Source organism: Cuculus canorus, chromosome 2 (assembly GCF_017976375.1).
Source record: "Cuculus canorus isolate bCucCan1 chromosome 2, bCucCan1.pri, whole genome shotgun sequence".
In the NCBI taxonomy this organism is placed as follows: Eukaryota; Metazoa; Chordata; class Aves; order Cuculiformes; family Cuculidae; genus Cuculus; species Cuculus canorus.
Window position 1 is genome coordinate 10,305,194 of NC_071402.1, and position 25,945 is coordinate 10,331,138.

The window sequence follows — 25,945 nt, forward strand, 5'->3', positions numbered from 1 at the left end:
GTACAGTAATTACTACGATATGAATTGTGTTGATAAAGAGAAGTCTTTAATAATCTAGCTATGATTAGCTATATTTATTCATTTGCAGAGATCAGTGCTAAAATAATTTAAAAAGTATAAGTAGACCAAGATCAGATATTCAGCAGAGCTTTTTTTCATCTCTCATTCTCACAGTAACTTTACACTATTTTTTTCCCAAAGATATGGGGCAGGGCTAGCTAAAACCTAGTTGTTTCTCTAAAGTGAACAACTATTCTGTTATTTACTAATGTAAAAAAGATTTTTTACTTCATTAGTTACTAATTTACTTATTTTAATTTTTTTAAGCAGTTTTTCCTGTAGGCTGATAAAGTATTAAAGATTTGGCAATGTGATTTCATAAACAACTCAACATAATTTAGGAAGACATGAACTCTGGAAAACAGCACTATTCATGCGTACTGGTTGGTCACCTTAGAATCACAGAATAGTTTAGGTTGGAAGGGTCCTTAAAGATCATCCAGTTCCAACTTTACTGCCATGGGCAGGGACACCTTCCACTAGGTTAGGTTGCTTAAAGACTTATCCAACCTGGTCTTAACACCTCCAGGGATGGGGCACCTACCACTTCTCTGGGCAACCTGTGCCAGTGCCACCCTCACAGTAAAAAATGTCTTCCTAATAGCTAATCTGAATCTCTCCTCTTTCAGCTTAAAACCATTACACCTTGTTCTATAAATGCACTGCCTGATAAGGTTCCCCTCCCCATCTTTCATGTAGAACCCCTTTAAGTACTAGAAGTCACACCATCATTAAAATCGTGAGCAATGAATGAGCTAAACATTTCAAATAAAAGCACCAGTGTGAAGAAGCAAAACATAGAGACTTGCCCAATACCCTGAAAGTAGCTCTAAACAGGTCACTTTTGTTTAGTCTTACAACTGCAGCGGTTGCCACTTTTATCCCTCCTTGTCTGGTCTCATGTGGCATGGTGACAGAATGCCTGATTCACCTCTACACCTTCTCTTTAGATTTAAAATAATCTCCTACGCATGGCTACTATCAGGTAGGTGCAAAAGTAATTGCAGATTTTGTCATTGTAAACTGTGATGCTTATTTTTGATTATTCTTTTATTTAGCAGTGTTCCTATAGTACATCATTTTAAAGTGCAAAATTTACTCTGCTTACTTATGCTAATAGGTTTGCCTTATTCTTTTTTATATTATGTTGTCAAATTAAAGATGGGAAAAAAAGCAAATTTGAGTGATTTTGTTGCATGAGTTCAAAAGGGAGCATAAAGCAGTGACAACTGCTAGCAAGATCAACCAAGCATTTAGTCAGGGCACTGTTAACAAACATACAGTTTGACATTGGTTTCAAAAATTTCATAATGGAAACAAGAGCCTTGAAGATGAGGAAGGTTGCACATGTTCTTCTCTGATAGAAGACAACCAGTTGAGAACCACTATTGAAGGAGATCCACACAAAACAACCCGAGAGATCCTTCACTTGGGAAAAACAAAAATATTCTTCCCGCTTCTATTACACTATTAAAACCATTTAAATAAATGAATGCTACCAGAAAAATACATCAGCAAACAACAGTGTAATACTCAGCCCAATTAGATGCCATCACTGTTTGAAAAATGCTACCTATGGGTGAGCTGCATACAGATCTTCACACACACCAATAACTTTAATGGTTGAAATTGATATTACAAACTCAATGTTTTCTTAACCAGAGAGGTAGGCCTGAAATGCATAGCTAATTTATCTTCCTGAAGCTTGTTTGCTATTAGGAAACAATTTTTGTATTGTATTATCAACTTGGTCTTGGAAATAGTAATGGTTAAAACATAAATAGTGGTAGTTTAATAATGCTGCAATGCTATAATTTGAAATTTTGGTTTATTTTATTGCTTAAATATAGATTGCACAGTGTGTTCTTACATTTATTGAAACTGGTTCATTATGTACAGTACAGAATATATGACCATCAGAACAACAGACAAATCAGCCCTACTCTGATTCTGGACAACAAGTTATTTCTATCTTTTGAAATTAACAAGGATTTAACCCACTACCAAAAGCTGTAATTTTTCAAAATGACACAGTGGGAAATAGAACCCAAAGCCAAAGCTGGTATATATTTGAACAGCTGGATATCAATTCACAGACATCGTGACAGTACTCAATTTGTTGCAGGTAATACAGGGCCAGTATGCATACGGAGCTTTTAAGTTCTGCAACTTGCCTCAAGAACATAAAGAGATAAGTGAAACAAAGCAGCTTTATACTGTACAACAGCATTCTTCATTCATTTGGTTTCATTCATTAGCTACATATAACAATAGCTATCAAAACCATACATTTTACAGTCACTCCCATCTCCCAGCTATTTAGAAAGGCCAGAGTGAACCAATTACCAACTTACAGAGTCCCTGAATGTCCAAAAAGGAAGAAATTAAACATCATGTGAACACAGAGTGTTACAAACTCTTCATTCCCTGCACAATACCTGTACAACACCTGCATTTCCCACACAAAGCTCATTTGAACATCGATACCATGGAAACCTGTTATTAGCATAAATGAAGAATACTTCATAAACAGAACAGAAAACAAAATGCTGACTCTAGTTATTTTCACATGCAGCATTCATGCAACAGAAATCAATCACAAAAACAATCCTGTATTTACAGCACAGTCTCCATACTGCAAGAGTGCAAACAGAAGTACATTCTTATTTTTTTAGACTCCTTATTTTCTTTTTGTACAAAAGTGCACAGTGTTCTTCTTAAAAAATGACAGAGTGAATAAGTGTTTTACAGTGTATCCCTAGGTTAGATTTACTATTTAAAAAATTACACTCTTTATATAGGCCAAAAAACTAGTATGTCTTACCTTAAAAAAACCCCAAAAAGTGAAAACTAAAAGCTAAGTAACGAGTCCTATTTATGTGTAGACTGTGGTCTGATCAGGCTGATACGCTGCAGCAGTAAAAATCACAACGGAATGCTGTAGATAAGAGGCTGTTTCGTCATCCACTAACAGCTGTGATTGCACTGTTAAACTGAAAAGAAGGTCTCAATTACCTTTTGAGTTTTGTGAATGCTTTCTGAAAGTCTCAGCACATTATCTCATAGGTTTAAGTAGCTGATATTTCTCTGATGACATTTCACATCAGGCTTTTTAAAGTAGTCCAGTGCAATACTGTACTACAGTTCAAAAAACTCAAAATCTCTTCTACAGTGAGATTGCAAATGCTCAAAACAGATTAGCTGGCCTGATGACCATTCATATGTTAGAACTATGCAATAATAGATTTAGGCTGGAACTTCTGATGGTCATCTAAACCAAGCTCCTGCTCAAAGCAGGGCTAATTGAAGTTAAATCACTTTGTTCATGGCCTGATCACTGTTTAGACTGCAGGCTAACTTAAATGCCTTACATGTATAATTGAGAACATTCATTTACTTTTGTGCTGCTTCAGTCAGATTCTGATAAAGAGACTTCAAACTTACTATTCCTGGCATCAATGAAAGCTGTATTTTCTTTTTGCCTGCAGAATTTAGTGAGTCATTAAGACAGTCTTGACAATCACGATCAAAACCTCAGTAATTTACTATATCAGTTTTACTTTATTTACATTTGAAGAGTATACTCAGATACATAAACCTATGAAAGTTACCACATTTTCTTTATTTCTAGAAAGGTTTGAGAATGAAACAAAAATGAACACAGAGATGCATCTTTAAAAATGCTTTTGCTTGAAAACATACATAATAAATTCTTGGTCTTTAAACAGTTTCAGCCATTCTTACAGTTTCTAAAATATCATTAAAAAAGCTGTAATAAACTATGGAGAATATCTCATAGAATATATTTGTAATTTTTGTATTTATGATTTAAAATGTCCTCAGTTTATTTTCTGCTATACTAAATATATCTCTCATGTATTTATACTAAAGCAGACAGCAAAATACTACTGCATTTTCAAAAGTACAGTCTGTAAACCATACACTTTAAGACATGAAAAATATTGCACAGTTCAGCATTTCAAGAGGAGATTTCTCCTCTCTTCAGAAAAGCAGTTAACTTTTAGCAAGAAACAGGACATATACTGGGCATATATACCTAAAAAGCACGTTATGTGATGCATTAAAAAAATACTTAACAAGTGTCCATTAATTCATTTACTGTACTTGAACACATGTAAGGTATTGTTTTTTCCATATATTCCAAAATAAATACGTTGGGTAGCCATGACAGCATGAAGAAAAGGGAATTAAGGCAACATGCCATTAGATACATTTATGTAGATGAAGCAAGCCAAAAGCATTCTATTTAGATACATAATCGATGTGGAGGGGAGAAAAAAATAAAAACCCAACAAACAGAAATAAACTAAAAAAGCTTTAAAGGTTCTTCGATTACAACCCTTCACATTAAAGGAATTTACAGACATACAAATTCTTAGAGGAAATGAAATATTAATCTATATGACAAGTTTAAATCTGACTTTTACATGTACTCAAATATGAAAATGAAGAAACATGATACATGAAAAACCTAACTTCAAATACATTACAGAAGAAAACAGCTCAGGACAGTCTCATGAGTTCAGCTAGAATAATCTGTATTTGGCTTATGTCCATCATTATTTTAAAGTTAGTTTAGATGAAATAAACAATAAAATTTGAAAACTCATCTTGTTCTTTCTATTGTACTCTATTCTAAATAATGTCCAGCAGACTTCAGAAGACACTTAATACACACAAAGGTCTGGAAACTTCATCTCATAGACCGGAACAGATTGGTAATGAGCATGTCCAGCAGTAATGGTCATCGTTCCTGAGGGGCTAGGTGGAGGACTGCACGAGAAGAACAATCAATATATGTAATTTATAATTCTTTAAACTGTTTTCTTTTTTATAACTTGATACATGAATGGCTGACTAAATTACCTTCCCCCCTCCTCACTGACCAATATTTTATCCTATTCCTGAAATTCTAATGAAATTATAGTGTTTCAGGTGGGTTTTTCTTTGTATTCTGGTCTAAATCATCAATTCAGTGATGTTACAGAACTATGAAAATGCATTTTATTACTAAGAAATACTGTTCATAACGTGCAATAAATGTGCACAACATATAATAATATCATGTACTATTTTGAGTGCTCATTTTATAATCACTTTCTCAGACACACCATGGGAAAACAGCAGCACTCTTCAATATTAACGATACACAAAGAAATTATATAAGTATACTATGACATGCTTTTTGGATATTATCCACTACCTAAAAATTCAAAACAGTAACAGTAAAAATCAAAATAACTCTTTTAGATGAAGAATACTCTTCTTCAGTGTACTCATTTTGGCTGGCATAGAGTTAATTTTCTTCATAGCAGCTAGGACGGGGCTCTGGTTTGGATTTGTGCTGAAAACAGTGTTGATAGCACAGAGATGTTTTAATTATTGCTGAGTAGCACCTACACAGAGGCAAGGTGTTTTCTGCTTTTTCACTCCCCCCATCTGTGGGGACGCACAAGGAGCTGGAAGGGGACACAGCTGGGACAGCTGATCCCAACTGACCAGAGGGGTATTCCACACCATATCACATCATGCTCAGCATATAAAGCTGGGGGAAGAAGAAGCAAGGGAGGGACGTTCTGAGTGATGGCATTTGTCTTTCCAATTAACTGTTACATGTGATGGAGCCCTGCTTTCTTGGAGATGGTTGCCGATGGGAAGCAGTGATTGCATTCCTTGTTTTTCTTTGCTTGTGTGCATTGCTTTTGCGTTACCTATTAAACTGTCTTTATCTCAATCCACAAGTCTTCTCCCTTTTATGCTTCTAATTCTGTTCCCCATCCCACTGAAGTGGTTAGCCAGAGGCCATGTGGGGCTTAAACATCTGCTGTGGTTAAATCACAATACTCAGTTATTATTTTCTGCCTACTACATGTGTCTAAGAACTCTATGACATGATTGCCTGAAAGTAGTCACAACTGCTTTATAACTAATTTTTAATTCATCATATTCTTCTTCAATAAAGCCTTACCGAATGGTGAGTTCCAGTATATGCGCAAGTCTATCATGAAGCAAGTTTGCCTAGGAAAGAAAATTAAAATTGAATTATTAACTACTGTATATTGAAACCAAGATAAAATGAATGCACCGGGCCATACTCAGTGAGTGTGTTTCACACCACCACGGATCAAATCTAGGCAGCATTTCCTATCTGAATTTCACTGCTGCAAGGATTGGATTCTGAGCCTTGAAGAGGCACGTGAGATTGAGTGAACCTGCCTTGGTGTGTAAAGAATTATATAGCAAGTTTTGCTGTTGCAGACGAGTTTAAACAAACGTGAAACACAGTTATTCAAAATACATAATAGGGTAAACACTGCTCCATTTATTGCAGGATGAAATAGGAATGGACCATGAATCTAGATTTTCAAATACTAAGGAAAACATTAAGATCAGGACTGTAAGGAATTTCCATTCCTTTTCAAATGGTCTAGGAACAATCAAAAGCAGACTGTAAATAACTGGAATTTCCCTACATTAATAACAGTAAAGGTAGCAGCTGAAAACGAAGAATTGAACTTCTCTAGAAGTAACAGCAGCAGTGACGTGTTGATATTAACCGCCTTTAGCCGGCACATCCCCGGTAATGTTTATATGAGTATCTCAAATGCTGTAAAACGTTTTTCAGAAACTCACTTTGGTTTCACATTGTGCTGCAATTTCTTCAAAAGGCGCTTTCTGGAACTTTTCAATCACGAGACGCCTTTTTTCTTTTTCCTGTTCTTCAAGTCCATTGTTATCTTAAAAAAAATAAGTAAATAATTGCAAATGGAATCTTTGCTCATCAAGTACTATCAGGTGATATAAACCTTCAAATGTACACTGCAGAGGCAAATGAACACTACTTGAAGTGATGCAATCATACTCAAGTGAGCTGTCATCTGTCACTCCTTCTAAAGCAAAATGCAGATAATTTCAGAGACTGGTTTGAGGACCTCAGTTTTACACCTTTCTTAGTCTGCATTTTAATTACCAGTAGATGCAGTCTTCGTTTTGTTTTACTATCTGGACTCAAGAATGCACTCTTCACTCACTGCACAGAAGTTTAGTTTCAAAAGAAAAGACAGGAGTAGTCTCCCTCGCAGACAGGTGGGCAGGGTTTTCTATGAACATTTGGGAAAAGTGAGTTCAAACTCCATAGGCTGAGTGAACCTACAACCAGCTAGAACTTTGCAGCATCTACTGAATTTAAATATTTCAGTGATTAGGCAGGTTTGGAAAACTGTCAGATTGAATTACTGTTTAAAATGTCAGTGTCTGTTGTTTAAAACATCAATGTCTAATCCATATTTCTGCAAGGATTTTGTGCCTGGACAGCATTAAATATGAATCACTTATGACGATATAAAATAAGGAAACTGGATAATTCTGAGTTCTGGTAGCTGGATCACTTGTAAGAAAAACATTCTTTTAAACAAAATCAGATATATGTGCATCCATATGCTAAGTAAAAAATAGAGTATTTTTGAAGTCCTCAGTGTGTACCTTAAACTCTACTTTCTGAATGAATTGAAAACCTTAAAAATCTCAATACATAAAGTTACATACATATTTAAGTTGCTTTATATACAACCACTCAATGGAATTTGAAAATCTCATGTTATTTATAGCCTGGCCTTTGAGGGCAAATTTAATAGATGACGAGCATTTCCAGATGCTTTTTGTTCAGTCACATTAGCTTCAGAAATGAATGCACTAAAATTATCAAGATATCATCTCATAAATGTATAAATAAATAACTGAAGTTTTAAATAAATTTACTAGTTGAAGAGAAACAAATGTAATATTTTAATTATGTTATTCTGGCAAGATCTTCTCTAGCTATTCCACAGTAACCTAGAACTATGCTGCATAAACACAATTGTAAAACAACTTACCAATTGCTTTCTTCAAAGCTTCAAAGGTGATTTCTTCAGTATTATCAACCTACACACAAGGAAACAAAACTCCTTAAACCTCATATATAATAAGCTTCTAAAAAACAAGGAATATGAAAAATAGAGAAGACCAAAATGGCCACAGAGCTTTTCTGCTTTAAAAAAATTAATAGCTTTATCTGGAGTTTCTATGACAGCCAATAGATCACTAATTCACATTTTCAAGCCACTCCAACTTGTGAGGAACTTTTTATCAAGCATGTTCAAGGAAAACTTTCCAGATTCTGGTCAAGATGCTCTATGGCAACAATACTGTGGAAAAGTAGACTTGAATTTTGGCAGAATACTCTTTTGGGTCAATAATATACTGTGTTTCTATATCGATAAGCCTCAGTACTGGTTCTTAGACAGATGTCGCAAATAATAGCAATTGCTTCCTGAGATCAGTTGAGCTTCCAGTTCAACGTGACACTAAAATAAACAATGTTAGGGGAGGGGAGAGTGGAAAATGGTTATTGCTTTAGGCGAACTTCATACAAGTATGGGCTCCAAATAATTTGGAGCTTATGTCATAAACATCAGAGCTAAAGGGCTCTTCATAAGAAGCTATGTATGGTGCACTGAGAAAATGTGTTCATTTAGCAAAATGAATATCCATTTGCCTCTGTAGATGTACTTAGGAATTGCTTGGTGCTGCAAAAATTACTGAAGACACATGAACATTTCTCTGAAGAGCTCCAGCTTGTGATCTTTGGGTTTCAATTCTTTATAGACCTACATTTTCTGCCAGTAAGTGTATTTACAGTGAAACCACTGTGATAGTACTAGGGGGGAAAGCTTAGATGGCAAAATGGTGTTCACCTGAATATAGCATGTTTTCTTGACTTGGATTGCCTTACTTTAATCCTTCAAAACTAACTACACGTAAACAGGCAGTGCTTCTATTTTTCCGTATAAATGCTAACTGTTTAGAATGGTCTAATGTGTTTCAAGATAAAACATCTGTAAGGTAGCAAAAAGTTATTTTCACCCAATTAAGAAGAGTCTCAATTCTTTAATTTTTGGTTAATTCACTGACTTGACTACTGTAAATGGAAAAGCCAGAAGAAGTAACTGTTTCCTTTTTCACATCAGTGTTATTTCAGGAGATGTGATACTTTTCTAACAGATTTTACTACATTAGCATTGTATTCTCTACCTCTGAACACACAAAAGATTAATACATAAACAGCAAAACATCCTTTATGTGAGATATTTTTGGATATGATAGAAATAAAAAGCATTCAGGTTTTGAAATAATTACCTTTTATACAATACATATTTTGAAAATGTTTCCTGTTTCTGGCCCCCTTTCAGATTTTTAATTAACACCCCTAGTAGTTGCTGATATTAGCCCACATCATAATTGGTTATTAATATCACAGAAGCACTATCTGCTTTTACAAGTGCTTCCATCTTATAGATGGAGATAACTATGAAATAAACCATTTTCACTAACAGATGTGCAACAACAAAAACCTATGATTGTGCTGACAGAAGAAATGCACTTGTATTGTATACTGTATACAATAATAGGTATTTTATGGGTAAACATTCTTCTACCTCAGGAAGTGTAGAAATGATATCATATATCATTAATCCTAAAACTTCCATTAATTAAGTAGTCTATGCTCTCAATCATAAAGCCTTATTTTGTCAATTTCAATCTGCTGAGTTGCACTCAATGATCTTAAGGGTCTTTTCCAAACTAAATAATTCTATGATTCAATGACTCTGTGAAACTTTTTCAGATATTCACTATTTAAGTATAAAGACTACTTTGCAGTCATCAAATTAGGAAAAAAATGGTTTTCCTTTTGCATTGTAAACAAACATTGCAAAGCAACTAAAGAAGGAATACTTTGATTCATGTGTTTCTGATCAATAAACTTCTTCTTTTGAAGAGACACACAGTAATTTGTTATCCTAGATACTTTATCACATTAAACTGAGAACCCATACACAGATTTTTATTTACCTACAACTGCTGCATCCTGTTCAAAAAATGTCTATAGATCATCGCTTAACATGAGTATAATGATCTGGAATATGAAATGGAAGCTTTTCTCATTTAATTCTACTTTCAAGAGAGATGTTCATTAAATATTGTTAGGATACTAATGGCAAACACCCCCATTCCTATTAGGAGCATTTACTCTCTTCAGGAAGCTAAAGACTGATAAACTGGCTTATTTTTCAAACAATTCTTTCCTCTAAACCCTTACCTAATTTACCTGTAATCTTGTTAAGGCACAGTAACAAAAAGTGAACACAGAATATCATCCGAGTTATCATCAGCACAAAGTAGAAAGGAATAATAATAATGATGCAAAAGGTAAATTATTTTGTCAGTAAATTCTAAAACGAGGCTTGCTCCTTTGCAGAAGCTTAATACTGCATTTTCAACTAACATTAATGACTCTAACTCCACATTCTGTTTCATGCCCCCAGTTGCTTTGTCCTTTAAGGTGCTAAAGGTAAGATTCATTTGCATGAACAAACACCTCTATTTCAGCAGCTAATTTCTATTGCAGCCAGCAGAAATCAGGTTAATAAAAATCAGCAGAACCTTGACGATGATTCAATAGAAACAGAAATTTATTTTAAGAAATACTTCAAATGAAGTATCAAAAGATGGGGGATAATTTAATTATAACACTGTCTTCCTAAAGGATAATTAACATCACCTCCCGTACCCTGCATCTGACCTTTTTGTTGCTACCTTTTCCTCCCCATATCTTTAAAGCACTGCACATTGAACTCTTTTGGAAGGGAAAAGTGATATTGCATACTACAGTGCAGACGGTCTGCCTAGTCTTTACCTGCCCCTCTCAAAGACAGCAGGTCTCCCACTAGTCATAAATTTGTCAGCCTCACGTTGACAAACAAGACTCAGTCAGATACTTCAAATGACTCAGGGATACAGATGCTGGATTTTTATTTGATCCCTCAAAATGCAAAGAAAATATTTGAGTATATTTACTCAAAAATATTATTTGTATGTATGTATTGCTACCCCATATTCAGCAGTACTATGTGTAAAAACTATAGTGACAATACTTTATATTTTTATACTGAAAGATGTGTATCATGGTCTTTGACAACACATTTCTACAAATGTAGGAAATAAAAAAAAATAAAAAGCCCCCCCCCCAAAGCATTTAACATTGCTAGAATGATTAGATAGTAGACATTCTGGGAAAACTTCATTTGTATTCCCACCTCCCCCGACGCTTCTGCTTTAAAATATTCCTTGGTTTTCATACCTTATCCTCTGTGTTGTTGCCAGGCAGAATATCCACCTGAATAGATACAGTGTCCACAATGCTCTTCCTCCTGGAGAGTCGGTCCTCATCTAGAAGAAAAAGAACTTATCTCACTTTTTGTATAACAGTTGAAATATGACGAATCAAATTCTACACATCAGACACAGATTTGTTTCTATATGCTTATTTAAGCCAAAATCATCTATTCTGTCATTTGTTTTGTTGCAAAAAATCATAAGCTACTGCTCTAAATTATTAAATATGAAGAAAAATAACCTTTTCATTGTCCCTCACCTCTCTTATCCCAGAACTTGCAATCTTTCCCTTGAAACCCCAGAATTAAAAAAATAAAAATTAGATGAGATCTTGTTCAGTTGCATAATAAATAACATAGTGCATGATGATATATTGCTGCAGAGTAATTTACAAAAGCCTTAACTTCCTTTGGTTGCAAAATTGAAATATTAAGGTCTTAATTTGAAAGTATTCTGAAACAGAAAATAGTTTATATTGACTCACTGTCAGAATAGATTACTGAATGGAAATGAACAATAATCTTTCCTTATTCCTGTTGCTATAAGTACCATTTTCAGCAAGTCTAAAAAATCTACTCAGTAAAAAAAAAAAACCTCTCAGTTTCTAAATTCCTACAAGCATTTTCGCAAATCCAGCTGGCCTACAAAGTTGCCAGAATAACCAACTGTGCTGATACTAAAAGGAGCACAACAATGTCATTAGTGTTTAAGCAGATATGATGAAATGATCCAGCAGTTGACGGATTTTCCTTTTGTGATGGCTTTCCTATGACAATATGCCAATAATCTTTTCTTATGTTTGATGTTTAATACATTAACATAAGATTAAAAAATCCTACTAAAAATACATTTACAGATGTGTCATGAGAATCTTCTGACAACTGGAGACTTGAGTGGCCTGACTTTTACTCATCTCATTTACACAACCATGATTTGCAATGTCCCATTTTAGGTTTTAGCACAAATCAAGCAATATGGACCTGGCCATTATTATTTGATGACCTGCACCACAGGCATTTGATACTAAGATAGAGTTGTTAAGTCTACAGGCACTTGATACTAAGATAAGAACAACGACTGTAAAACTCCCTCACCACAAGAAAATTTATGCTGGTCCTTAACTAGTCCTTGTCTAAAACACTTCTGGCAAAGCACTTCTGCAGAGCAAATATTGAGCATGAACAAACAGAATTCATTCCAGCAGAGCTATACGTATTCACCTTTTAAAAATCAAGAAATAACTTCAAGAAGTCATATAAATAAAATGCCATTTTAAGATGAAGAGGCAGTGGAAGAACAAGATTAGTGAAAAAAAACACCTGAATTCTCGCTGTCTTTACCAGGTTTTCAGACTCCCTGAGCATTTGAAGTGGCATTTTGAAGGATTTGCTTCATTTTTAATCTCTGGTGGCTCCCTGGTACACAACACAATACATGCAGAGCCTTACCCCTTAGCCCTCAAGAATAAACACAAGACAGAAGTACAGCTTTGCTGCCATCTTGCTGCTCTCTTTATAATTGACATGCAAGCACCAGAAGACACATTTTTGGGGCTACTTTGGATAGAATTCATTTTTATAATGGATGCTTTGCTATACATGCCTAATAAAAAGCTCATTCTTTTCTAATTTCTACACGTTAAGTGGGTAAAATATTGTGAAAACTGCCATTTTATCTCTTATATGATACAAAGCTCAGCTCACTGTTCACAAAGAAGCCCAGAGGCACGAGGGAAGTGCCGGGGCTCCAATACCCATTGCCCTGGCCCCTGCCAGGGCTGTCCCAGGAGTCTTGGCCCCATGGTCCAGGATTGGCATCCATCCCATGAGGCAATGGGAGCTGCTCTCTGAGTCACCTCATTGGCCAAGGTGGGGTCAGTGCCTGGGGTATGGGGGATATTGTGAGATGCAGGGGAACAGCATCTTGGGACTGCACAAGCTTTAGTACAGGATGTTTAGGGGTGAAACCAAGTGGAAGGAGAAAGGAGGATTGAGATGGTCTAGGGAAGAGCTAGCAAGGGAAATAGATAGGTAAGGGGATAAAGGCATCAGTCCCACATAAACCGTCTACTGATCAGTACATGCATCTGACCACATGCTGAGCCTCATCAGTGCAACCTGTCCCATCTTTTCATTAAATCCCATTTCTTTTTACCTGGGTGAGGGACTATCATTTGTGCAGCTGCATGCATGGAGGTCTGAGCTCAGGAACTGGACTCAGACCAAAAGGCAGAGGGCCTGTGCGTCTGCAGTGAGTGAGGGTGCACAGCACCAGTGCATGTCAATGAGGAAATATCAATCGCGACCAGCAGGTGAGTAAATCAAGTAATCTTAGATCTGTGGGTGTGCGTGCTTGTGTGTTTCTGCGAGTCAGTCTGTCTCTAAGGGGAGTGCACCTGGAGGGATGAGAAGGCTCAGACCACCTGTCAGAAAGAGCAGGGAGTCCGGGGACTGATTGAGACCCACATGTGCATGCACGTATCCATTACCATGCACAAAGAGGATCTGTGCCAGCAGCTGGATGGGGGCTGTGGGCCTTGAGGACCCACACGCTCAGGTGCCAGTGACTGAGAGACTGGGAACCAGGAGGTCTGCTGGTGCGTAAAGTGTCTAAGCCTAGCTACTACTGGGATGCACATAGAACATATGCACATATACATAACCCACTAATAAGACCTTTATCCTGAACAGCCAGATGAATTACCATTCTGTGAACAGCTGAGATCTTCCAACTGTCTATCAAGTTCTTGTAATCTCAAAGATGTAATTAGCACTACGACAAAAATGATACGCATAGAACTACTACCTGCTCAGGAAAACAAATATCATAGGAAACTATGATATTATACAATTCCAAATCAAGAATAAACACAAAGGCAAACCTTGCAGCAGCAAACATTGTTAAAGGCATACCAAGGAGACAAACAAAAAAAAAAAGCAGAGGGAACACTAAAGTACAACACAATTTCTGGCCTAGAGGTCTAAAGGCCTTCTAAAAGCTTTTTTTTTTTTTTGACTGTGCAGATCTTATACAGATACACTACAGCTAGCAGGAGAGCAGGCTGACCTACAACTTGTTTTTACCTTTTGACTTGTGTCTGCATTTATGAGGTTTTTTGCCTGATGGAAATAGAGCTAAATCAAAAAAAATATATACGTATAGAAAAAAATGATTAAATGTCCATTTAAATTATGAGCTTCCCACCTCCCCCAAATAAGAAAGAGAACTAGGTACAAGGAGTTGCAAATAAGAATGTCTTTCAAACTGAAAAGAGGTACCAAAACCTGAAAGAAAGACAGGATGATGATTTTATGTCTCCAAGTCATTGTAAGGCATTGTCTCATTGATATTCAGAAATAATATAAAATGATCAGAAAAAAATCTTACTGGCTTTTTGGGTTCAACCATAGATTTCACATACACAAAAAATGGATCCATCTTTTACTAGAATTCATGACATCTTCTGAAACGTTATATTCTAGCATTGTACTATAACAGTGGAAATGAAACATTTCATTGAAGTAAAAAATAAAAAGTTTCAGAATTCCAAAATATTAATTTTGGTTCTGATTTAGTTAAATTAAAACCTTGGAGGCTCAATATCCCACAGAGATTAACGATCCTAATTAGAAATAGCAACAGACATGGAACCAACTACTGCTCTTCACAAAAAGATTACTGCCACCCCTCCCTCACCTACGCTTTAGCATTAAAATGGCCATTTCTCATGACCTAATGAGGCAGCCAATCACATACTTGGCAGCTAAATTCACTTAACCTTGATGTCAGAACTTATATATCTTCCTGTGTAGGAATGCATTTTTATAAAGTATCCAAGAAAACCCTAGCAAAGTCTTCTGGGTACAAACAAATCTCACTTCCTAGAAGAGGCTTAACAAACCAAGTTATCTTTCTCATTCTATTTTCATTCACTCAAAGCCAGTAAAAATTTGAAAACGTAAAATTTCCTTACTTGCTACTTACCTCTTCTGTCAATATTACAATACAATGCTAAGTGTTATTTTGGATGCCAGAAGAAAGAATCTGTCAAGTATAGCAACATTTTCCTTTTTAAAAGAAGACAACCAGCAACAGAAAAGACAGGCATTGTCAGAATATATCACTAGTTTGCCTGCTAGCACCCGAGGCAAAACCACATCTGCTGTTGTGGAGAACTCATTTCCTCCAATAGCAGGTATCCAAAAAGTCTTATTCAAGAGCAGGCAGTAATATCTCTGAATTGTACTGCAAGTGGGACAGATCTGGCATTCACTGTCCACATGCACCACGTTTCTTTCTATGCATGAGCTACAAAGCATAGGAATAATTTTCCTGCTAGGCACTTTTATTTCAGACTGGAATGTCAGACTGGGATGCCCCAAAGTCTATTAGAATATCCATCTGTTATGTACAGCCACAAAACACGCATGATTAATAAAACAAGGTCTTCCATTTTTTTTTCAGAAAGTTACTCAATTGGCCATTGAAAATATATTAAAAGGTGAAAACACATAGTATCACAAACTAGTCCGTCATTCACACAGTATTCACGCATCCTTCGTAGCATGAACTCTCATAAATCTTCCTTAGGCATCCGTTATTTTCATTGTGTTACCTGACACTAAGCTAGGATAGGTATCTAATGGAACAAAACACAACATTCTTCATTAAATTAACATCTGCTTATTGAGAATTTTACTAAGGGAAACATCTCCAGTCAGCACAAGGCCATATAGTAAAATCATAGAACACGTTCCATCTAGTGTTTACATGAAAAGGATAGAGTATGCTGACTTGTATTATCCTTCCTCACTTGTTAGCTAAAGTTCATACAGACAAACAGCGATAACGACTACTATCTTCTTAGATATCTTCTGAAAGCAAAGACTTCATTAAAAACAGCTAAAGTGGGTCCAAGAATTTTCTGCCCCACCTCCTGAACTTAAGGAAAAAATAAATTTTAAAAAGACACAAAGTTGAATCTTCTTAGCAATAATACAGTAGCTAATGAGAAAAAAATAAAACCTTGAGAAAACGAAATTACTCTATCATTAAGTTTTGTTGACAAGTGCTCACGCTACATTTCAATGGCACACAACACATTAAGCAAGCATTCATAATAACTGGTACTTAGCAGTTTTGCCTCTAATCACAGCTTACCTGTTACCTGGGGTACATATGGAACTGACAATCTTTCCACACTGTATCCACTGCCTCCTAATGATTCAGCAATCTTGTTTGTCAGGAAAAATAAATTTTTTTCGTCCTTCTCTAAGGATTTTGGAAGACTGTCAAGACACATATTTGAAGTTATTATCTACTAATAGAGATTTGTTCATTAATAAAGTATTTCCATAATGTCTGCAAGCAACCAAAAAGGGTCAATCTTCTTCAGTTATTTAGGAATTAATATACATTCCAAAATGAGTTCATTGAATACCACTGCAATATTTAATTACCTGAACACTTCTTGGTTATATCAATTATGTTCCTCACCTATTGTGCTACATCTTGAGAGAATATGGTCTCTGTTAAATGGAAAAAACCTGCAGAGTAATAGTATTTGCCATTCACCAGCAATATGCCCTGGTGATAAACAAGACTAAGGGTATCCTGGGTTGCATTAGTAGAGTTATTGCCAGCAGGACAAGGGAAGTGGAGCCTTCCCCTCTACAAAGCACTGGTAAGGCCTCATCTGGAGTACTCTGGCAAGCGCCGGGCTCCTCAAGACAGGAGGGACGTGGACTTACTGCAGAGTCCAACGAAGGGACACTAAGGTGGACTGAGAGACTGGAGAATCTCTCCAATGAAGAAAGACTGAGAGAGCTGAGACCATTCAACATGGACAAAACTAGGCATGCAACTACCTTAAGGGAAGGAGGGTAGAAAGTCAACAGAGCAGTGACCTTTTTAGTGGTGCCCAGTGAACATCCGGAAACACCTTTTTACTGTGAAGGTGACCAAGCACCGGCACAGGCTGCCCAGAGAAATCGTGGCTTCTCTATCCCTGCAGATGTTCCAAAGCTATCTGGATGCAGTCCTGGACATCCTGCTCTAGGTGACCAGCTTGAGCAGGGTGACTGGACCAGAGGATTTCCAGAGGTCCCTTCCAACCTCATCCATCTTGTGATTCAGTGAAAGTTCATTTTGCTAGGTTAGCACTTACAACGAGCACTGTATTGTGCAGATGTAAACCTCAAAACTGATTTTCACATACACAACGTATTTGAATGATGTGCAATTTTTAATAGTAAAATAGGTACTTCATTGTTCATTAATTCACATTCTGTATTTACTTACTTGCATTTGTCTTTGAAAATTGTTTCTGGTAGAAAATAAGATGCTTCCAGACTTCTAGTTTCAATAACCTGAAATAAAACAAGACAAACAGTACAAATGAAGTAGTTTTATAGCTATTTTCTCAGCAAAAGGATCAGGCATTTTCTCCCCCTAAGGTTGTGGGCAAAGGCTCAAAAGGCAGTAGGGAGTGGAAGCGAGTCCACCAATGGGGCAGAAAATCAACCCCCTCCTTGCTCACACCACCTCAGTTGTTGCTCCGCAACATATTTGAGGCTCTCAATGTGGAGGACAGAGCAGAGGAAAACATGGAGGAAGATGCACCCACACCAGAGCAGGGTCAGAGACCGAAATAACGTAAACACGCCATTGCTACAACCAGCACAAGGACCGATAGGAGAGTCATAGTTGTAGAAGACTCTCTATTGAAGGGGACACAGGGTCCAATATGTCGAGCAGACCCTACTCACAGGGACATCTGCTGCCTCCCAGGAGTCTGGGTAAGAGATGTAATCAAGAAACTTCCCAACCTGGTGAGAACAACTGACTATTACCCATTACTGCTGCTCCATGTGGGAGGTGTTGAAGCAGCTGTAAGAAGCCCAAGGGAGGTTAAAAGTGATTTTAAGGCTTTGGGATGGCTACTGGGCGAATCAGGGGCCCAGGTGATTTTTTCTTCCCTCCTCATAATAACAGGTGGTGACATAGAACAGCTCAGACGGTTCCAGTCTATTAATACATGCCTCCGTGGCTGATGTCACAACAATAACTTTGAGCTTTTTGATAACAGGATGGCCTACATGGCACCAGGGTTACAGGCTTCAGATGGAAGCCACCTTTCTCAGAGGAGCAGGAGGATCTTTGCCTGGGAATTTGCGGGACTTGTAGATAGGCCTTTAAAGTAGATATGAAGGGGGAAAGGGTTAACACAGAACCAGCATTTAACAAAAGGTGGAAGGACGGGTGTCAGGGGTCAGGTGTCAGAGAGGAGACTTCTCCAAAACACCTTATAGGCAAAGGAAGGTCCACTGGGAAGGTGATGCAACTGTCAGCCCAGCTGAAGTGCCTTTACACTAACACAAGAAGCTTGGGCAACAAGCAGAAGGAGCTGGAAGCTACTGTGCTACTTGAAAGCTATGATCTGGTTGCCATCATGGAAATGTAGTGGGATGAGTCCCATGACTGGAACATGGCTATTGACTGCTACACGTTGTTCAGGAGAGACAAAGCGGGAAGGAGGGGTGGAGGCACTGCCCTCTGTCTCAGGAAAGGGATAGAATGTGAAGAGCTGTCGTTGAAGAATAGCCATGAACAGGTTGAAAGCTTGTGGGTAAAAATTAAAGACGGAAGAACCAACGGGAATCTTGTAGTTGGTGTATACTACAGGCCACCCCATCAAGGTGAGACAACTGATGAAGCCTTCTTCCTCCACAGGAGGCTTCACGCTCTCAAGCTCTCATCCTGCCCAGGGACTTCAACCACACAGACATATGCTGGAGAAGTAGCACAGCAAGCTATAGGCAATCCAGAAGACTCCTGGAGTGCATCTAAGATAATTTCTTAGTCCAGCTGATAGAGACCCCCACCCGAGAAGAAGCAATACTGGACCTTTTGGTCACCAATACAAGCAAACTCTTTAGTGACGTTAGGATCAGTGGCAGCCTGGGCTGCAGTGATCATGTGCTGGCGAAGTTCAAGGTCCAGAGGGATATGGGACAGATGAGGACTATAGTCAGGACACTAAATTTCAGGAAAGCAAACTTCCAGCTCTTCAAGGAATTACTCAGTAGGACCTCCTGGGACATCATCCTCTGAGACAAGGGAGCGGAGCAGAGCTGGAAAATATTTAAGGAAGCTTTCAACAGGGCGCAAGAGAGCTCAGTCCCCGTATGTAGAAAATCAGGCAAGAAAGGGAAGAGACCGGCATGGCTGACTTGATACCTGCTGGTTAAACTAAAAAAGAAGAAGGAACTTCACAGGCAGTGCAAGCAGGGACAGGTAACCTGGGACACGTATAGAGACGCTGCCCGGTTGTGTAGGGATGAAGTTAGGAAGGCCAAGGTGCAGTTGGAGCTGAACTTGGCAAGGGAAGCAAAGACCAACAAGAAGGGCTTTTACAGGCACACAGAACGTACCCTCACTGATAACTGGAAATGGAGATCATGTATCAACAGATGAGGAAAAGGCTGAGGTACTCAACAACTCTGTTGCCTCAGTCTTCACTGATAACAGCTCTCATCACCCCTCCCGGGTCATGGGACAGGAAGATGGTGACCAGGGGGGTAGACCCTACTCCCCCCCCAGTAGCAGAGGATCAGGTTCACGAACACCTGAGGAACCTGAACATATATAAGTCCATGGGACCTGATGAGATGCATCCCAGAGTCCTGAAGGAATTGGCAGATGTGGTTGCCAAACCACTCTCCATGATATTTGAAAAGTCATGGCTATCAGGAGAAGTCCCTGGTGACTGGAAGAAGGGTAACGTTGTGCCCATTTTTAAAAAGGGTAGAAAAGACGACCCTGAGAACTACCGACCTGTCAGCCTCACCTCTGTGCCTGGGAAGATCATGGAACAGATCCTCCCAGAAGCTATGCTAAAGCACATGGAGGACAGCGAGGTGATTAATGGCAGCCAGCATGGCTTCACCAGGGGCAGGTTCTGTCTGACCAACTTGGTGGCTTTCTATGATGGGGTAACCGCAGCAGTGGACATGGGTAAACCAACAGATGTGATCTATCTAGACTTCTGTAAAGCCTTTGACACAGTCCCACACAACATCCTTCTCTCTAAAGTAGAGAGATATGGATTTGATGGGTGGATCGTAAGGTGGATAAGAAACTGGTTGGAAGGTCATATTCAGACAGTAGCGGTCAACGGCTCAAAGTCCAGATGGAGATCCCTGACAAGTGGTGTCCCTCAGGGGTTCATACTGGGACCAGTACTGTTCAATACCCTCAGAAAGTTTGCAGATGACACCAAGCTAAGTGGTGTAGTTGCCACACCAGAACGGCGGGATGTCATCCAGAGGGACGTGGACAGGCTGGAGAAGTGGGCCTCTGGGAACTTCATGAGGTTCAACAAGGCCAAGTGTAAGGTCCTGCACCTGGGTCGAGGCAATCCCCGGTTTCAGTACACAATGGGGGGATGATGTGATTGAGAACAGCCCTGCAGAGAAGGACTTGGGGGTGATGGTGGATGAGAAGCTCGACACGAGCCGGCAATGTGCGCTCGCAGCCCAGAAGGCCAACTGTATTCTGGACTATGTCAAAAGAAATGTGGCCAGCAGGTTGAGGGAAGTGATTCTGCCCCTCTACTCCTCTCTTGTGAGACCTCATCTGGAATACTGTGTCCAGTTCTGGAATCCTCAACGTAAGAAGGATATGGAGCTGTTGGAACGGGTCCAGAGGAGGGCTACAAAGATAATCGGAGGGCTGGAGCACCTTCCCTATGAAGACAGGCTGAGAGAGTTGGGCCTGTTCAGCCTGGAGAAAAGAAGGCTCAGAGGAGATCTTATAGTGACCTTCCAGTACCTGAAGGGGGCCGACAGGAAAGCTGGAGAGGCTTCATAAGGCTGGTGGGGATAGGACCAGGGTGAATGGGTATAAACTGGAGAGGGTTAGATTTAGACTAGACATTAGGAAGAATTTCTTCACCACGAGAGTGGTGAGACACTGGAACAGGTTGCCCAGGGAGGTTGTGGATGCTCCATCCCTGGAGGTGTTCAAGGCAAGGTTGGATGGGGCCTTGGGCAGCCTGATTTAGTGGGATGTCCCTGCCCATGGAGGTTGGAACTAGATGATCTTTAAGGTCCCTTCCAACCCTAACTATACTATGACAGTTTTCAGAGTTGGCAAGTAATGCCATCGAAGACCAAAGACAAAGAGCAGTGTTGGTAGATACAAATATAGAGATCAATACCATGAGCAATTGCTTGCTCATGGTATTGAAATTATTTAGCAATTTTACAGTAGAACACGTACTGAACTACTTAAACTACTTAATCATGTGTTACCTTGCTGACATGCTGACAAAAAGCAGGAACTGCAATCATCTGACTCAGAAAATTTAGGTATGCTGCAACCAATGCCATGACACCACAACGATTAAACATAGGCAGATTGTCTTCATTGATGATGGCAATGTCCTGGAATATAAAGCGTAGCGTTACACCTTCCAAAGCTAATAGGCTGTCCTGAATATATGGAACTCAAAGTTATTATTAGTAACACTTGCTGACATATGACAACTACCTAGTACTGGCATTTAAAACCTCTCACCTTAAAATTCTAGTCTTCTGGCTCCCTTTCGAATTAGGTAATATATTGATCTAAAGTTAAGAAGAGAATTAAATCTACTCCACTTAAACTTCTGTTTCTCTGACTGGTAGTCTCTTGTCCTGAAGTTCTCAAAAGGACCCCCTGCTGATCATAACTTTTTTAAGGAAAATCGGAAACAGTGGTTTAATAATAAAAGTATCTCTTTTGTGAGTCGAAGATATGGTAGCATAAAGGAAATTATTTAGTAATTATTAGCATTTCTGTGTTTATTCAGACTGAATTACTTTTGTCAAGTAAAACTCCTAATGTCATTCTAATTAACTAGGAATTTGGTTCAGTGACATGTTTTAAAATTAAGGATACACTCTACATTTCAGGGTTTCATACTGCAGGTGCACATTAGGGAATAAAGCTCATGACAGAGAGGGAACTGGGAATATAAGACCCCATGTCATCAAATTTCCATGGTACATACTAGCACTATTTTTTTTTTTTTAATGCTTTAATTTCAACATAGATAAATCTACTAAGTTATACAGTTTCACTGAGGACTGTATGCAAGTATGAAATGATGTCTGATCCTGTAAAGGAAATGTTAAGGAATAAAGCCTGTCAACACACTGAAAGAATTTTACTCCAAATTAAAATTAAAGCCTGGTTTGACAAATATTTTAACCAAAAGCCTTCTTCCAGTGTGAGGATATTCCATGTACTTCATACAGAACAGTGACATAAGATTTTAAGAATACCTTGTCAATCTTCTAACAAATATATCAGTGAATTTAGGGAGCATTTCAACAGATTTTTATGTCTGCTGTATTTCCCGAAGTTTGCAACAAATCTAATTAGTTGAAGTTTCCCTGTTAATAAGTATTATGTACAAATGGATTATTCCATTTAAGACTGAACAATGTGATTTCCAATTTGAAGGTAAATATGCAAACAAAAAAAAGTTATTCACATCTCCAATTACTGATATAAATTGTCAATCAACGAACTTGACACTGATTCAGACCCATACCTGCAAAGCAATAGCTAATCGAATGAGGTCAATAACCACTTCTTCATTGGCTAGCTCAATTGTGATAAGAGCTAGAGAGGTAAACAGAAGTTCAAAGTTTTTTTGGACATTGTCTTCTTCTTTGCAGCCTAAATAGATGTGTCTGTACAACTGCTGACCATGCTATAAAGACCAAAAAGAGAAAATGAGTATTAAAATCACAGGATAATTTAGGTTGGAAAGGATATTTAAAGGTCTTCTAGTCCAACTCTCTACTCCAAGCAGAGTGAACCTTGATGTTAGATCATTTTGGATAGAGAATTAAAAAAATAAAAAATAATAAAATACATGTACATATGGACATGTAGACCATCAATCAAGAAGACCACTAGTTTACTACCATAACAGTAGCTACCTTATAAACAAAGTGCTATTTCATTTTATGTGTATTTGATTCATATGGATGCACAAGATGATACAGAAATTTTCATATTGTGCATATATGAAAAGTAGGTCTTGAAGCACTCTCAAGCATGTCCAAGTAACTGAGGAGCTCCAGGAGTTATCCTTGTGAAGACAGTGAATTTGTTCATCAAGCAAGTCATCTTGAAGAGCAAACTTGAGGGATTTTACTTTCCTTGTAACGCAGTTCTTTACAAAATCTTTGTAACAAAACTATTATTTCAACACAAGAATGATGAAAAGACAGAAAGGGAGGTTAAGAAGCAGGTTTTGTATGTAACACATGAATCACTACCAGCCCAGCATTCTTAATCTGTAAAGGATACAGCTCTGTATCAGTTGACATAGTTAATTTTCAAGACCTAAGGACTGATGCTTTACCTCAGGAAGTACTAGTGCAGCTTTAGAAGGAGAAAGAAAACTCATTTTTAACATCTGTTTTACAAGCAGGATACATTCACTTAAGAAATAAAGATTAATATCAATCTTCTTATTACTTCTAAAATCAAATATATACTTGAATTGAATGACTTCATTCCACGGAGTTAATGTATTTTATGTATTTTTTCAGAAGACTGCGTAATCTGTTCTTGACCTGTTAAGAGTCTCTTTTCCTCTCCTGTCTTTTTTTTTAGCTAAGAGTGTTAACAATTCAAGTATTTAGTTTGACAGTTAAGATTTTCATCTGGCAAAATCAGTAAATATAACTTAATCAAACTGTTTCAAATCCTAGCTATTAAATGGATTAAAACATAATTTAGTTTTTACAAAGAGACATTACTAACAATTGCAAAAGTTGGCTTAATCTTTATATTTGTGTTATTCTAGTATTAATCAGAACAGGTGTAAATAGTAAAGAGTATCAACTGTACTAGGTTAGCAAGAACGTGTATCTGCAATGTTACCTGAAAGCTGCACAACTCTAGCTTATATATTATAATACATATAGTATTTTTGCCTCTGGACAAGTTAAACTGCAATTCTTCTAATTTTTATAAATAGAATACTAAAGTAATTCAGTACTCTGAAGACACGCATTTTTTATTTCATAGCTAATAAGAAACAGAAACAAAGCAGCATGGGATAGCTGTGAGAAGTGAATATTTTTTCAAGCGGCTAACAATGATAAACATTCTAAAGCCTGCTTGAGCTGACTTCAGTAATTCGTATTTTTTGTTTATAACAATACCTACACAGACAAACTATAGCCAGGGATGACAGGAAACACTAATAACTTTATGGTTTTTTTTTTTCCGTGCAGAAAACAAGGTGTTTATGTAATGAAGCAATTTCACTCCACATAAGCATAATCTAAAATAAAAAAAAAAAAAAAAAAAAAATCTGTTTTCCTTTAAAACCAAGTATACTCAGAACTCAACCAGCACAAAGTCCTATAAAAACAATCTTGTAAGGAGGTGTGCTTTTTCTTCCAAGTTAACTTTCTTTGACATCTTTAATTAAAACAAAGGACACTTTAAAAAAAAGATTTTTAAAGAACAATTATCTGAGAATAAAACAAAATAAAAGCCATAGAAATTAAAAACTGTTCCTGAGCATCAATAAAATCCTGCACAGGGATTTAACTATACGGAGGTCTCTTCAGAGTCATGGTTTAGGTATACAGCGTTCTATATACATAAGGATTTCAACTGAAGACACAAACGAAAATTTTATTCCATGGAACCACCTCTCAAGTATCTAGAGCACCTCAACACCAAGATCCCTGTAATTTGAACTAAAATCACTCAATACTGATCTTTGTAACCTGTTGCAAAAACACAGTTGAAGAAGAAAAGCAAAGCAACTGGTTCAGTTAGTTTATCTTCTTTCTAGACAGAAAAGTTACCTTTTTCTTTCTATTACCTTTTTCATGAAGCTTACATCTTGCCTCGAAATTTTGTCTCGTTTTATCTTTAGATCAGAAACATCTGGTATTATTCTACAAAGGAAACAAGGATGTCGTTTCAGCAGAAAAGTTGAAAGGGAAGAGAATGTGAAATACATGAACTATTCAAACAAATCTTGAAGCAATTTCCATTTTAATTATATCCACGTTTAACAATGATATTCAAGTTTCAGTTGAAGAGGGAAAACCATAAACAGAATTATGACAATCTCGTATTTTTTTTCTCTACATAAAATACCATAGTCTGTCTTCCGCACTAGCAGATATTTGGAATGGGCATTTAAAGTATCATGCACTAGGCTTATCTGTAAAACTCTTGCCATCAATAAATTACAGCAAGCACTGTGCACTTATCAAAAGAGTAAATTAACATTTCATATCAGGAAAAGTATTTTAAAATCAACAGTACTTATCATTCAGAAATTAAACTAGAATTTAAAGTAGGCTAATGCAAACAAAAAGAATTACCGTATCCCTCTGAGCTTTGCTCTGTTGTCATGCCGATCAATGAGATTATGCAGTATTTCCAAGACCAGCTGCCTTAGCTCAGAGTCTTCCATGAGTGAAGGAGACAATAACGGGTCCAGAAATGGGGGAGGAAGTGCATTAGTTATCGTTGTTGCTTTGTATCCTGAAGTCACCTGTTCATCATTAGAATTAAAATTAATGCGCATTATCGTACTGTAAGAATTACTTGCAGGTGT

General features: G+C 37.5%; 1 protein-coding gene across 6 annotated transcripts in view; it reads right to left on the bottom strand.

The window, feature by feature from the left end:
* Positions 1-1,578: 1,578 nt before the first annotated feature.
* EFR3A (EFR3 homolog A) overlaps positions 1,579-25,945 on the bottom strand; it is an 84,837-nt gene continuing 60,470 nt past the window's right edge. For 4 of the 6 annotated variants that reach the window (XM_054057415.1, XM_054057416.1, XM_054057413.1 and 1 more), the window contains 11 exons: positions 25,710-25,882; positions 25,199-25,274; positions 22,895-23,056; positions 21,609-21,740; positions 17,596-17,663; positions 16,456-16,583; positions 11,261-11,349; positions 7,956-8,004; positions 6,715-6,818; positions 6,050-6,099; positions 3,424-4,854 (listed from right to left, as the gene is read on the bottom strand). In XM_054057415.1, coding sequence (XP_053913390.1) covers positions 4,749-4,854; positions 6,050-6,099; positions 6,715-6,818; positions 7,956-8,004; positions 11,261-11,349; positions 16,456-16,583; positions 17,596-17,663; positions 21,609-21,740; positions 22,895-23,056; positions 25,199-25,274; positions 25,710-25,882 — 1,137 coding nt within the window. In that variant the 3' untranslated portion in view covers positions 3,424-4,748. Of the gene's footprint in view, positions 3,054-3,423; positions 4,855-6,049; positions 6,100-6,714; positions 6,819-7,955; positions 8,005-11,260; positions 11,350-16,455; positions 16,584-17,595; positions 17,664-21,608; positions 21,741-22,894; positions 23,057-25,198; positions 25,275-25,709; positions 25,883-25,945 lie in introns of those variants that run through there. The other 2 variants (XM_054057414.1, XM_054057417.1) reach the window with 2 other exon arrangements.